The sequence below is a fragment of the Rattus norvegicus genome, chromosome 10 (assembly GCF_036323735.1).
Source record: "Rattus norvegicus strain BN/NHsdMcwi chromosome 10, GRCr8, whole genome shotgun sequence".
Classification (NCBI taxonomy): domain Eukaryota; kingdom Metazoa; phylum Chordata; class Mammalia; order Rodentia; family Muridae; genus Rattus; species Rattus norvegicus.
In genome coordinates, this window is record NC_086028.1 from 60,660,275 (window position 1) to 60,674,169 (window position 13,895).

Below are 13,895 nucleotides of genomic sequence, written 5' to 3' on the forward strand. Positions count from 1 at the left end.
AGCTCAGACTCCACACTGTCTTACCTTGTTCACTTCAATAAGGGGAAAGAACTTGTCCACCTGCTCATTGAAAGCCGTAGCTCTGATTTCACCCTGCAAAAGCAAGGGAGAGCACATCACAACTGCATTGCTTGGCCCTCGCTCTGAACAGCGAGAGCAGGCCATTTTGACAATTAGCATCTTTGGAGCAACAGCCCAAGTATCAAGAGACCCTCCCAGGGCTGCACACATCCCAGAAACCCACACGCAGTTAACACTTTGAAGCCATCAGCTCTGGTAAAACAAGAGAGGCTCAGCTACTTCAGATACCTGATATATATATATATATATATATATATATATATGTATGTATGTATGTATGTATGTATGTATGTATGTATGTATGTATCTCCATCCATCCCTATGGTTACGACTTAACCATCCATGTTAAAACATACAGTAAGGAAGCTTGTAAGATAGTTTGGTAGATAAGGTGCTTACTGTGCAAATCTGGCCACCCTAGTTCAGTCCTTGGAGCCCACGTGAATGTAGAAGGCAATCACCCCACCAAGCTGTTCTCCAGCCTTTGCACATGCGTGTGTGCACACACACTAAAATAATTTACATTTTATCAAAACATTTTTGGAAGAAATAGTTTGATATTCCGATAATGAAAACATAAGGTTCTGGATCCTGAGTGACGGGCTGGAAGCCCACAGGAAGGCGGGCTGAACTCCAATGATTCAGCAGTCTTCCTCACGCCTGCAACCTAAGTGACGGCTTACTTCACAGTCAGGAGCTGGTGCCAAAAATGTTCCAACAAGTCATGCTTTCAAGCTGATTTCACTGTTACTTTTCTGTCAGGCAATATGTTACAGATGGATAAGAAACTTAACTAAATGGCTAAAATCTTACCCAGACAAGCTGCAGGAAATTAGTGTCTGATACTGGTGTCTGCCATGCCACAGCATAACAGGCAGAGGAAGAGGAAGAAGAGGAAGAGGAGGAAGAGGAGGGGAGAAGGAGGGGGAGGAGGAGGAAGAAGAGGGGGGAGAAGAGGAAGAGGAAGAGGAGGAGGAAGGAGAAGAGGAGGAAGAAGCTCCAAAGCTTTGACCTCACTGGCGTCACTGTTTCTTTTATGCCTGGGGTCTTTGCCTGCATATATATATATACACACACACACACGCACGCACACACACACACATATATGCATCACTTGAGTGCCTGGTGCCTGAGGGAGACCAGGAGAGGAGCTGGATCACTGAAACTTAAGTCACAGATGGTTATGAGCTACTGTGTTGGTACTGAGAATTGAACCTAGGTTCTCTCAAAGAGCAGCCAGTACTCTTTTTTTTTGGAGCTGGGGACCGGACCCAGGGCCTTGCGCCAAGCACTCTACCACTGAGCTAAATCCCCAACCCTGCAGCCAGTACTCTTAACTGCTGAGTCATCTCTCTGGGCCCTGCATTTGCTTTAAGTAAAGCACAGTGAGTATAAACCGGCAGAAGCCATCGCAGACTAGTTAAAGCTGCATAGCTGCCGCCTGCTTCTGCTGGAGGCAAACGCCCTGCTCTGCAGGTATCACCCCAGGGCTTCGACTGTGCCCCCAGCAATGTAATTAGACTGCAGTCTCTCCAGACAGAGACTATCTACAGTATACTGATGTCTTCTATTGTTACAGATGCTCTCCTGTGGGAGCATTTTATCTGACATCTAGCCCTGTGTCCCAGAGAGCATCAAAGGTCTCCAACAGAAGGAAAGCCACGATGACCACCATGTTTCTTTCTGAGCCCCAAGTCAAGGAGGCCAGCAGCTCCCGAACGGAGGAATGGCACATACTCACACTTTCATCCACAAGTTCTATAGAGAAGAGCTTTCCTTCCCCACGGGAATTGCTCCAGGTACGGATCTGACTTTTGTTGGTGACACGGGCACAAATCGTCCACCTAAAAACCAAACAGCTAACATTAGTGTTTGGAGTCTCTCTCATGTGGAATGAAGGTGAGCAGGAAATCCTCTTCCTGTGGCCTTTCTTCTCTTCTGCAGTCTGTCAATGCTCGCTGCATTTTAATCCAGCTAATTAAAACCCCAAGGTGACATACAGGTTTGACAGTTTACAGAATAAGCAAACAGTAAAATATACCAGGTAGTTTAACACTAACTCATTCTCCTGTCAAATAACTAAATTTATAAGCCCTCTCCCTTCCTCAAAAAACATCACCAAGGCAACAATACCCCTTTAATGAAAGGTTCCAAGGGAAAAAATGCAGTTATACCAGCAATTATATTTTGCTACTATTTCCAATTACAGGAGCTGACACAATCACTATCAATGTCTGCCACATTTCTAGTGCATCCCAAATATAAACACAGGGCTACAAAGCATGGTACCCATGGGCCACCAAAAGGAAGCACCCCAAAATGGTATGACTGTTGAGAGGCTACCAAAAGTGGAGTCCCCAGACCCAAAACCTTGGCCTAGTGCCTACCCTGAGAACAAAACTTGGGGACACTGGTTTCCTTACTTAGAATTTTACAGGGGAGATTATCTCCTCTATTCTACCAAGTATTGCAGGATAAGTAAGATCATAGCTTAAAGAATTCTACAGAAAAAAAAAAAAAGCCCACTAATGTTCACTGTTTTAATTAATTTTTAATGGAAAAAAGTAATATCAAAGAAATCCATGTCTATGGCATATTAATGTGGTTAATACAAATAGGACAGATTATCTTAGCCAAATTAAACCATGGTAACAAGTTTTGGACTAAAAGTCATCTATTTATATGAGATGAAATGCACGCACACACATCCCTTTTTATTCTTAAGCCTACCAAATAACTTTTTAAGCAGTAAATAATTTTAACCTCTAAATTTTAAAAACCAGTGAAACCTCTACAGGCTACAGTAGGACGCCATTTTTGTCAGTCTTCTGGATAAAAATATTAAAGGCTGTCATAATTTGTATTCTTCTTAGAAAATTAAGAAACACACCCTATGCGGTGGTGACCCGAGTTTACACGTAAGTCACACATGAGCACACAGTAACTTCCTAGACCATTTGTACCGAGTCCCACACTCGTCCAGTGCAATAACTCACTTGGATTGGTAAGGGGTGAGGCTGGCGATGGGTACCACTTTGGACTGTGTCCCACTTGTAGGCTGCAGCAGGCCAGTTCCAGCAGGCTTTCCAAACGGCTTTGAGGCCCCGTATGCCTTAGCTACAGTGGAACCTATATAACACAAGAGAAAAAGGACAGTCATTTCCTTTTATTTCTAAGCGCAGGTGCACGCGCCATGGCACGCATCTGGAGGTCAGATGATAATCTCAAAAGGCCACCTTTTGTGAGACAGGCTCCCTTTGTTGTCTTTCCACCACACTTGCCAGGTTAGTGGGCACAAGCGCCCAAGGACTGCCCTGTCTCCACCTCTGACCTCCTAAGGGCACAGTCATTAGAGCTGCTCTACTGCATCTGGCTTTACGTGGGCTCTCAGGATTTGAACGCAGAGCCCCATAGCTGTATAGCCAATTTTATATTCACCAAGCCATCTGCCCTGCTGGACAACCATTTTTTATTTAACTCTCATAAGTTTAGAGTTAATTCTCACTGTGAACATGCCACAGGAAGGCTGGGAGCTGAGGAGCCATGAAGGACACTTATAGCAGTGTCATCTCAACCCTGTCACAGGGAAGGAGCCACTAGGATGGAATCTATAGGGGGGTTCAGCTGGGGTCAGAGACGAAGAACAGTTTTTGGTCAAACAGGGTGGGAGCCTAGTACTGCAACCCCCTCACTTCCTTTGGTCCAAGCTACACGGCTGTTCTCCACACAGCCGCTCTCCACACAGCCGCTCTCCACAGGCCGAGAGCACAAAGCAAAGCCTATCGGCAAGTGAGGTCCTTTACGGGCACACGGTTTACTATGGAGCTTCAGCTTGCAATTCACCAAGTTCTGACTTCAAATTTACCACCTTTATACCAAAATGTCGTTCAAAACGATTTTACTTTTCACTCGTGTGTCTGTGAGTGTATGCCATGTGTGTGGCTGCCTCAGAGGTTCTAAGATCCTCTGGAGCTGGTGGCTGTGAGCCACCTGGCATGGACGCTGGGAATCAAACTCAGGTCCTTTACAAAAGCAGTGTATGCTCCTAACTACTAAGTCACCTCATCTTTCCACTAGGTAGCCGTGGCTGGCTCAAGTGCTGGGCTAAAGGTAAGTACTACTATGCTTGGCTCTTTAAGATTATTTTTTTAAATATAGTCAAGCATGGTGGCACACACCTTTAGCCCCAACACTCAGGAGTCAAAATAAGGCAGATATTGAGTTCAAGCCCTGCAACCTTGAGCCCCTGGGCAGCACAGTAGAGCTGTCCCTGATGGCATGCACGAGCATGGGTCAGCCGGCCCAGGGGCACTGGCCCAGGACCTGTCTGACCTTTGCTGGATCCAGCATTGGATAAGCTAGCCATGGCATTGAGTGCTTGTTCTGGGGGCCTGGGTGCTGACCGTGCCAACTCAGTTACAACCCAGGCCCAAATTCAGGGCTTTGAGTTGGTCCACCCCAACATCTACCCTATCAATGAACCACTAGAGCATGTGAAGGGGAGTGTCTTACATATTCAAAACTATAGGCTCTCCATGATACAGGACAACAGGCTATCTGAGGAGTCCCAGTGAGGGTTCAGTATTGATAGTGTAGCAGAAGCCAGAGACCTCAAACCAGACCAACGACTTCACTGCAGTGAACATTTGTGAGTGAAGACGTGTGGACGAAAGGGTGCACTCTGGGATACACTGTCACATGCTACAGCTTGCATAGTCACATTTTTTTCTTTTAGCAGAGGTTGCAAGGGTGGAGGGCAGGTACAAGGGAGATGAGTGGGAGCGGTGCATGATGTGAAATTCACAAAGAACCAGTAAGCTAAAAAAGGAAAGAGATGAAAACATAGGAGCCACGGCCAATAACCCTGGCTGGCACTGTGGAGGCAGGTGGGTCTCCATGCCAAAGGAGTGCTCTGTCTAAGGAGGGATGAGAAAAGTGCTACTCGAGCTATAAAGGCAAATGAGAAACGTGGAGAAAGAAGCCAAATGTAACAAGTGCATGGTAGGTGGAAAAAGGTGGAAATTTTAAAAAAATTCACAAAAGGCACAGAATGTAAGGTAAAAACGAGCAACTACCAGACAGAGTATTAAGTAAGAGGAGCACATCTTTGGGTCAGGACAGTGTATTTTAACTAACTACCTTCATAAAATATATTCTACAGTAATTGGAATTACTCTTTGCAATTCTACCATGAATGGAATTTTTTTGTTTTATTTTTGTTTTTTGATATAGTATAGTATCATGTAATCCAAGCTGGCCTTGAACCTGCCATGTAGTGGATGATGGATGACCTTAAACTTCCAATTCCCCAGCCTCTACCTCCCAAGGGCTGGCCTAGGCTACTCTGCCTGACTCATGAAGAGAATTTTGAAACTGATCAGTCTCAGTAAATTTCAAACATTATTCCAATCTTGACCCATAACTGCAATACTCTTACGTCACATCTTACCCACTCCCAAGCTCCCATTCTGCGGTTGGGGCTTGCTGGCTGGTGGTGTCGCTGCAGAGGCTGGGGCAGAGACTGCTTGCTGCTGCGCATGTCCTGGAGATTAAAACAGGCCAATTCAGTGCAAACCCAGTCAAGAGATTTCAACACCAGCAGTAAATACCTTAGGAAACCCCACCTTCAGCTCTTGGAGGAACAGAATGCACCAGAGTGCAGTCCCTGCGTCTGCAAAGGACTCACTCTTTTGTCTGTGTACAGTAAAGGTTGGTTCCATTTAACTTTCAACTGTTCAGAATTGGCAGCTCTGAGTTTTAATGAGGTTCTCCCTAAAGCCTTGCCCAGTTCTCCTTCAAGAACCCGCAGTAAAGCCACTGGGCTGAATCTGTGATACTACCACTATTTCCATAGCAACAAATCGATGTCATCAACAGGACGGTGTGTTCATGGCAGGATCCATCAGAAGAGAAAGCAGGGTGGTAAAGAAAACCTAAAAGCAGTTCAATTGTCTCTCAAGTGCTTTGGCTTCAAAGGGAAAGGAGACATTTAGAAAGGATTCTACCCTTTCCCCCAAACAAAGCAACCTTATTTTGTAACTGACAGCTGGTGGAAAATAGGAGTTGAAAGAGTCTCAGGTACCGTGAAGTGCTAGGGAACTGTCACAGCAGGGAGAGATGAGAACAGAGTTCAGAGGAGCCGTGTCAAGGCAACAGGGAGATAAAAAGGAGGGGAAACGAACACGTCTCTCAAGCAGAAAATAAGAAACGCCACACAGTCAGAGCACGTATTTACCCTTCACCCTTTATACAAATGTTTACGAAGTTGAAGAATGTTAACATTGTAAATTGCCTACCACTATGTTTTAAAATAACGAGTTTATGGGGTTGATTTCATTTCTGTGATTGGCTCTGCAGGCTGAAGCCAGTCTCATCTGGATGCTCACCTAGAGCGCTTGCAGATTACAAAGGCAGTAAAAAAATATGTCCCAGAGCTCCCTAAACACTAAAACTGGTACGCACAGGCAGGAAATCTCCCTTGCCGCTGAGGCTCCTTCTCCAACTGTAAGTTCTACTCCTGCTGGGCTTCCTGAGGTCCTAACTCACGGGGCATGTTACATACCCATTTATTGCATTTTTGGAAAAATCACTCTTAAGTAGCTCAGGGAAATGAGATGTAACTGTGTCATCAGAGACAAATACATTTAGCCTTAAGTTTAAAAGATTAAACAGAACTGATTATGCTATAGTTCTTCTATAGAGAGAAAAACCGAGACACCTGTCTACATAGGGAGGGGCACAGGTAATGAAACCTTGCCTTTATAGCTCAGTCTTTCCATCACCATTGAAGCCATGGTCACCCATTCCAGTTTCAGTCTTAAATGAAGCTGTTTTAAAACCAGCAAGGGAAAAGTAAGTTGCTCAGTGGATAACACTGAAGGGAAGTAGTTAGAAAAGGGTGGACATTCGCCTGCTTCATAAGAACATTTTAAAAAGTAACCTATCTTCCAGCTAAATTCTCTTCTTCTGTAAAAAAGAATGTGCATTTGCTCGCGTGTGTGCCTCATGAATGTGCCTATGTGGAGGTCAGAGAACATCCTGAGGGAGTCAGTTCTTCCCTTCTGCCATAGAGTCCTAGGGATGGAACAAAGGCATCCGGCTTGGGGACAGATGCTTTACCTGCTGAGCTATTTGACAAGCCTTTCTCTCTCTCCTTTTCTACAGTCTCCAAATTACCTAAAGTACAAGTCTCATTTTCAGAGCCATTTCTGCTGCCACATATGCCTGACTGAACTGGACATGGTCACTGGACACACATTCAATTTCTATAAAGATAACTGAGAACTGAGGGCCGAGGAGACGGTTCAGTTGGTAGAGTAAGCACAAAGACCCGAGCTTAGTCCTTCCATGGGCGGCTGGCGAGGTGAGGACAGGCTAGGGAGCAGTAGTCGGGCAGCCCAACCGATGAGCTCCAGGTTCTGTGAAATAGCCTGTGACCATAGAGGATACTGGACATGGATCTTTGGCTCCCTTGACCCAACAGGTACAGACACACATACAAAGATAACTGACCCGAGGAAGCAATGTGGAGCGTCAGAGACAGAAAGTAAAATAGAGTAACCAGGGATGGGCAGAGGTGGCAACTGGAGTGTGGAGTGCATCTGTGGCTTCACTCAGGAAGGACTAAACCACGCGCCTGATTTGCCTGATTTAAAGTCACTGTGCTGTGCCTGTGAGACGGTAAATGGTCCAGTGCAGCAGCACCTGCGTGTAGCCACAGCTACCCAGGAGGCTGAGCCAGAAAAATCATTTGAAGCTGGAGGTCAAGGCCAGCATAGACAGACTCCCTTCTCAAAGTTAAACAGTAACTGTGTATTTCGCTACAATTAAAACATGTATACAACACACGTGGCTTTTCTAACATGTAATTTTCATATGAATTAATTATAATCTTTAGCTGAACATAATAGGATAAGTATCCGACTGATAACAATCTGAGGCTGGGGTGCAGCTCATTGGTAGAGTACCTGCCTAGTATGTGCTAAGCCCGGGCAGGGCCTTGCCTGTAATCCTAGCACTCAGGGGGTAGAGGTAGGAGGAGGACCAGAAATTCAAGGTGTTCCTCCTCAGCTAACGAGGAGTCTGAAGCCAGCCTGGGATTCATGAAACAACAGTATCACAACTACTGGTTTTTTTTGGCATGTTCACTCTGGACCAGGAACAAGAGTTAAGTGCATTATTCCAGTAACTGTCCACACAATGATGGAGACAGCATCTTTAAACACAGCCGAGAAGAGAAAACCTGATATTACTCAGCTCTGTCTGGCTAAGATCATGTACTTCATCATCATGGAGTTAATTTGTAAACAACCAATCCTGGCAGCAATAACTCTAATTATATAGAACATAAGATGTGGTAATTAGGAAAAGCTACTAATCCACTTAATAGAGTAACCTTTATCTCTTGCAAATCTGGTACAAGAGACAGTCCTGAATCAAACGATGGCAAGAATTCCAGAGCATTCTAAATAGCAGCACGTGCCCTTCAATTACCGCGTTGTAACGCAGCAGCTGCCACAAGACCTCAAATCAATCAGTCTACAGCTAAAGAGAAATCCTTCTAAAGCCAAAACTCTTCTACAAAGCAGTAATGTGGGCTCCATTTATAAAAACCTGTTCTGGGTCACCTGCAAATCAAGCCACTCTAGGGAGCTAGATCCTAATTCTTAGGCTCTGCTGGCTACACACTGGCTGGAGCCAGGAGGGAACTAGATTACAGCAGGCTCCGCCCCTCAGGTGACCATGATCATGGAGCTATTTATCATCCTTACACATTAAGGCAAGAGAGCTGTGGGCAGAGAGAAATTCACAAACAAACCCAACTTCCCAAGCAAGCATACGTTCTTAACAAACACAAAGAATAAATAGGCCTGCCATGCTGGTGCACACCTGTAACCCCAGCGTGTGAGAGGCAGAGGCAGGCGGATCTCTGCCAGGAGTTCCAGGCCAGCCTGGTCTATATAGTTACAGGCTATACAGCGAGGCCCTGCCTCAACTCCAAACCACTGAAAACAAATAGAAATATGGATCAATACAGTACTTCTAAGTTCCTACTGTCAGAAAATGGACACAGTTAAGCTGGGTATAATTCCAATATGAATAATACACTACACAGTACTTAGTCTAAGCAAACTATTCTCACCAATAGTGCAAATACACAGGACACACCCACAACACACCCACCCACCCACCACACACACACACTTGCAAGTATGAAGGATTGAAAGTCACCCATGTCTATAGTATGTGCAGCATGAACTGTTTGTAGTTCTATTTCGAACACTGAATCATCTATCTTTGCTCAATAGAGCAGCAGTAGTAAAATATACATTTGCATTTCAATGCATGCTGGACCTCCTACTGCTCTGGGCTGTTGGGTCACTAATGGCCTTCTGATACATAAGAGGTTCTGGACTAGATTCCAGGGGCCGTAAGCCTAACTCTGGTTCTCGGCCTACTCAGAAACCTTTGCCGTGGGGAAGTGCACTGCAACTGTCTCTACAACTAAGACACTGCCACGGTGGTTCAAGCCACAACAATACTGCTTTGGTGACAATGCCAAAAAATATCAAAAAAAGCATAGAGCTCACATCTGAGTCAAAGGACAACACTCCCTATTTTTTGAAGAACTCACAGAAATCAAGAAGAAAAACAAACAAACTAACAAACAGCACAGAAGAAGCCAACAAGTCCACTTCAGAGACCAAAAAACAAAAGCAAAAGCAAAGGGCTCTTAAACATCTCCAAGGACTGACCTCACTCGGATTACAAACTACAGCCCGTATCGTGACACTCCTCTTTACCCCCAATTCCTGAAGACACAGAAGACGCGGCTGGCATGGCTGGGGGACGCTGCAGCAAGCATAGATTAGAGTACCTAACTGTCTGCCGATCACAGGCGCATTCCCAGTTAACCCAGCGGTCATTTCCGCAAAAACACGCACTCTGTCACATTCTGGCCTACCCAGAAAGTGAAGCACGGCTGCTTCCTGTTGGTCTTTTCCCTCTGGCAGTGCTGGGTTCAAACCAGCGTCAAGCAAACATTTAATAGTCAGAGCACGGAGACAGGAGGGTCTAACCACAGAGTTGGTTAAATAACAACAGAGCAGCTGCACAGGAACTGATGAGGGGGTAGAGGGGAGGGAGAAAGGAGAGGGAAGGAGCTGGGGAGGGAGAGGCTGTAAACACCCCCCCCCCGCCCCCTCATTCAGGATGCAGAGGTGGGTGAACAAGTTTCAGGCTCACCCAGGGCACAAGGTGAAGACTTTATTTCACAAAAATAATTTTTTTTCTTTTCTTTTTTTCGGAGCTGGGGACCGAACCCAGGGCCTTGCGCTTGCTAGGCAAGCGCTCTACCACTGAGCTAAATCCCCAACCCCCAAAATAATTTTTTTAAAGAGGACAGAAAAAAGACAGGGTGGAGAACTAGCTATCTTTTAGGTAAACCATGTCGGGTACAGGAGGAGCATGTGCATTTGGCAAATAGCTCGGGTGGGATAACGAAACCTTAAAGTGTGTTATTTCTAAAGGTAGTGCACCCACTGCCCGCTGTAGTTTTGATGACAAAGTCAAAATTTTATCAGTGCTACTCAAAAATTAAAACAAACACTAATGGTTGTTAAAGAAACAGGGCTGGGGAGACGATGGCTCAGTGGTTAAGAGCACAATGCCATAAGGAGGCTCACAACCATCTGCGCCTCCAAATCCAGGGGAGCCAACGCCCTCTTCTGGCCCCCAAGAGCACTGCATGCACATGGTCCGATCATATACATGCCCACAAAACACTCACACAGAGTTAAATACAAAATGCTATAAAAACCAGATAGAGGATCATCTTAAGATCCTTTCATCTTTTGAGTCAGGGTTTCTCTGTGTAGCCCTGGCTACTCTGGAACTTGCTCTGTAGATCAGGCTGTCCTCCAACTCAGAGATCTGCCTGCCTCTGCCTCCCCAGTGCTAGAATTAAAGGTGTGTGACATCCACATATTACATATATATTATATGTATATAGTATATGTATATATTATATATGTAATATGTGTGGTGATATATGTATATATATATCATATACATATATTCCTTTTTTAAAAGCTTTTTGTTAAGTTTCAATTAAAAAACTACATAGTTTTATAGGCAAACATGATAGTTAAAAGTACCATTATGAAATAAATATCTAATATATACATAAATACACATACATATCATTCTGCAATAGATTTACTCATGCAACTTACATACTTAAACACAATTTTCACAATAACAAAAAGCTTTGAAATGAAGACTTCTGAAGACATCAGAAACCTGCCCTCGACATCCCAAATGATGGTTTCGTCTCTTTGTGTAAGGTTCATCAGTGTTGGCGAGTGTCCAAGTCTGTACAGAGGATCTCTTCTCTACCACCTCCCGCTTGTTCCCCTTGAGGCAGGGTTTCTCTCTGGACCCAGGGCTCCTGTTCCTTGGCTGGGCTACAAGCCAGCAAGTTCCAGCAATCCTCCTGGCTACTTTTTTTGAAGCCAATGTTATAAGTGTGTGTGAGCACCAGGCTTGTTACATGGCTGCTGGAACTCTGGTCTTCAATATTAGGCATCAAGAGCTCTTAACTGCTAAGCCATCTTTCTACCCTGATTAGAATTTCTTTTTTTTTTTTTCTTTTTTCTTTTTTTCGGAGCTGGGGACCGAACCCAGGGCCTTGCGCTTGCTAGGCAAGCGCTCTACCACTGAGCTAAATCCCCAACCCCATGATTAGAATTTCTTGAAGCAACAGAAACTTACAGATGGTCAGACTGCGCCTGCATGCGCGCGCGCGCGCGCACACACACACACACACACACACACACACACACACACACACACACAAGTGACCATTGTGAAAAGGGAAGTGGGGTGGGGAACTGTAAAAAATGAGGGGTCAGGAAGGATTGAACACAGTGTCCTCTGGCAAGACAGGGCCTCTGCCCTCATCAACTCTTGGTGGCTATGGCTTCCTACACAAAACTGTTGTGGTTTGCCCTGAAGTTTATCTGTATTTTGATGCTAATTCCACAGCCCCAAGGACAGCTGCCTAGTCACTCAGGAATCAGGTGACTTCACCAGAACCTCCCCATTGAATCTGTAAAGTACAGGTGAGGGGCAGGTACAGGATAGAAGGAGGCCTGTCATTGGAGGAGATGGAAGGACGGGAGAGAAGTTTGAAGAAAGGAGGAGACAGGAGAGAGGAGATGGTGAGAAGCCATGGCTGGTGATGTTAAGATTGTGCTCTGTGTATTTACAGGTTGTTATTAATGTTCCTAAGGGATGGATGGTACCGGGCTTTGTATGTTTAAGTGGGCAATTATATCTTATCAATTGGATCTAAGATTATTGTGTTGTGTGTTCTTTTATGTGAGGGTCTGAGTGTAGGAAAAGTGTGCAGCTGGGATATGTTTCTGCTAAGATAACTAGCAGATATCTTGGGGCACCGCGGTGCTGGACCCAGCGAGGTAAAAGACACCAATACTTTTTTTATTTTTATATTTTTACAACAACAAAAAACCATGCCAGGGACAATTCTAACATGGAGGCGGGATGGGCTCTTGAGGTCCTATTATTAATGAGAAGCTGTAGGGAGCTGATGGATTCTAAAGTAGGGGGAATCAATTTTCTTTATGGGTATGGGCCCTGGTAGGCCAGCCATGCTCTGGTGAATGGTCCCACACCCATGAGTGTATGTGGACAGCATAAATTGGACCTGGCAAGTCAATAAAAAAAAAAGAAGTCCCCCTCCACCACTCATTGTTGGGAGCCATCCCGCACTTAAGGCAGGAAGACACTAGCTGCCAAGAGGACAAAAGTCTCTGGAATTGATCAACTCTAGGCTCTGCTTGTTATGAAAAGTGGAAAGTACCCACTGGGATAGAAGCAGACTCTGAGGTGATCAGGACAGGACAAAGTGAGATTGAGGGAATCTGAACGATAATACTATGCATGCTGGTCCAAACTGGTGCCCATCACTACAACGGCAGTAACTGAATTGGGCACAATATTCAGAAAACAGAAAAAACTACAGAGTATGCACACTGGCTATCATCAACCCAGGTGACTCTGGCCATTATTCCATTATTAGAAGTAAGCTACACTGGAGAAAAGGCAACGAAAAGTTCTTATTTAACACACTTCCCAGACTGTGCTTTAAAAAAAAAAAAAAAAAAAAAAAAAAAAAAAGCCAGGCATGGGGTGCATGCTTTTAATCCTAGCACCAAGGAGGCAGGGGCAGGTGGATCTGTGAGTTCCAGGTCAGCCTAGACTACAGAGTGGGTTCCAGGACAGCCAGGCAACAGAGAAGCTCTGTCTCAAAAAAGACAGCCTGAGAAGAAAGGAAGTGGATCTGAATGCCAGCGTTACTAAATGACACAGCCAGGAAAGATGGGTGTAATCAAAGAAAATGCCAGAAATGGCAAGTATGAACAAATAAACACAAGTTTTAAATAATCATTTAAAGCTTTAAATAATCACTGTGTTGGTTGGCTCATGCTTGTTATCCAAATGACAAAACTAAAGCAGGGGCAGCCTGAATTTAAGGCCAGCCTGGACTAGAGTGAGACATTGCTTTAAAAGAAGCAATAGATACAGGCTAAACATGAATCAAAGTAAGTGGAGTTTGAGGGAGGGAGGGAGGCCATGAATTTAAAGTCAAGTCTGAAGTTGGACCTGGGCAGCACACACCTCTAAACCCAGCCCGCAAGGCCCGAAGTAAGAAGGCTGAACTGAAAGCCATCTCAGATCAAAGCACAGGCACAACCTCTTACAACCCGTCTAAACAAAACTGTCAGCGTTAT

The 13,895-nt window shown here is 44.9% G+C and overlaps 1 protein-coding gene across 3 annotated transcripts in view; it reads right to left on the reverse strand.

Moving 5' to 3' along the window:
- Rpa1 (replication protein A1) overlaps nucleotides 1-13,895 on the reverse strand; it is a 51,095-nt gene that overhangs the window by 13,090 nt on the left and 24,110 nt on the right. Inside the window, exons 1-5 of one of the 3 annotated variants that reach the window (XM_008767961.4) lie at nucleotides 9,959-10,174; nucleotides 5,531-5,623; nucleotides 3,078-3,210; nucleotides 1,823-1,925; nucleotides 25-93 (exon numbers count right to left, since the gene is read on the reverse strand). In XM_008767961.4, coding sequence (XP_008766183.1) covers nucleotides 25-93; nucleotides 1,823-1,925; nucleotides 3,078-3,210; nucleotides 5,531-5,623; nucleotides 9,959-10,007 — 447 coding nt within the window. In that variant the 5' untranslated portion in view covers nucleotides 10,008-10,174. Of the gene's footprint in view, nucleotides 1-24; nucleotides 94-1,822; nucleotides 1,926-3,077; nucleotides 3,211-5,530; nucleotides 5,624-9,836; nucleotides 10,175-13,895 lie in introns of those variants that run through there. The other 2 variants (XM_063268676.1, NM_001394069.1) reach the window with 2 other exon arrangements.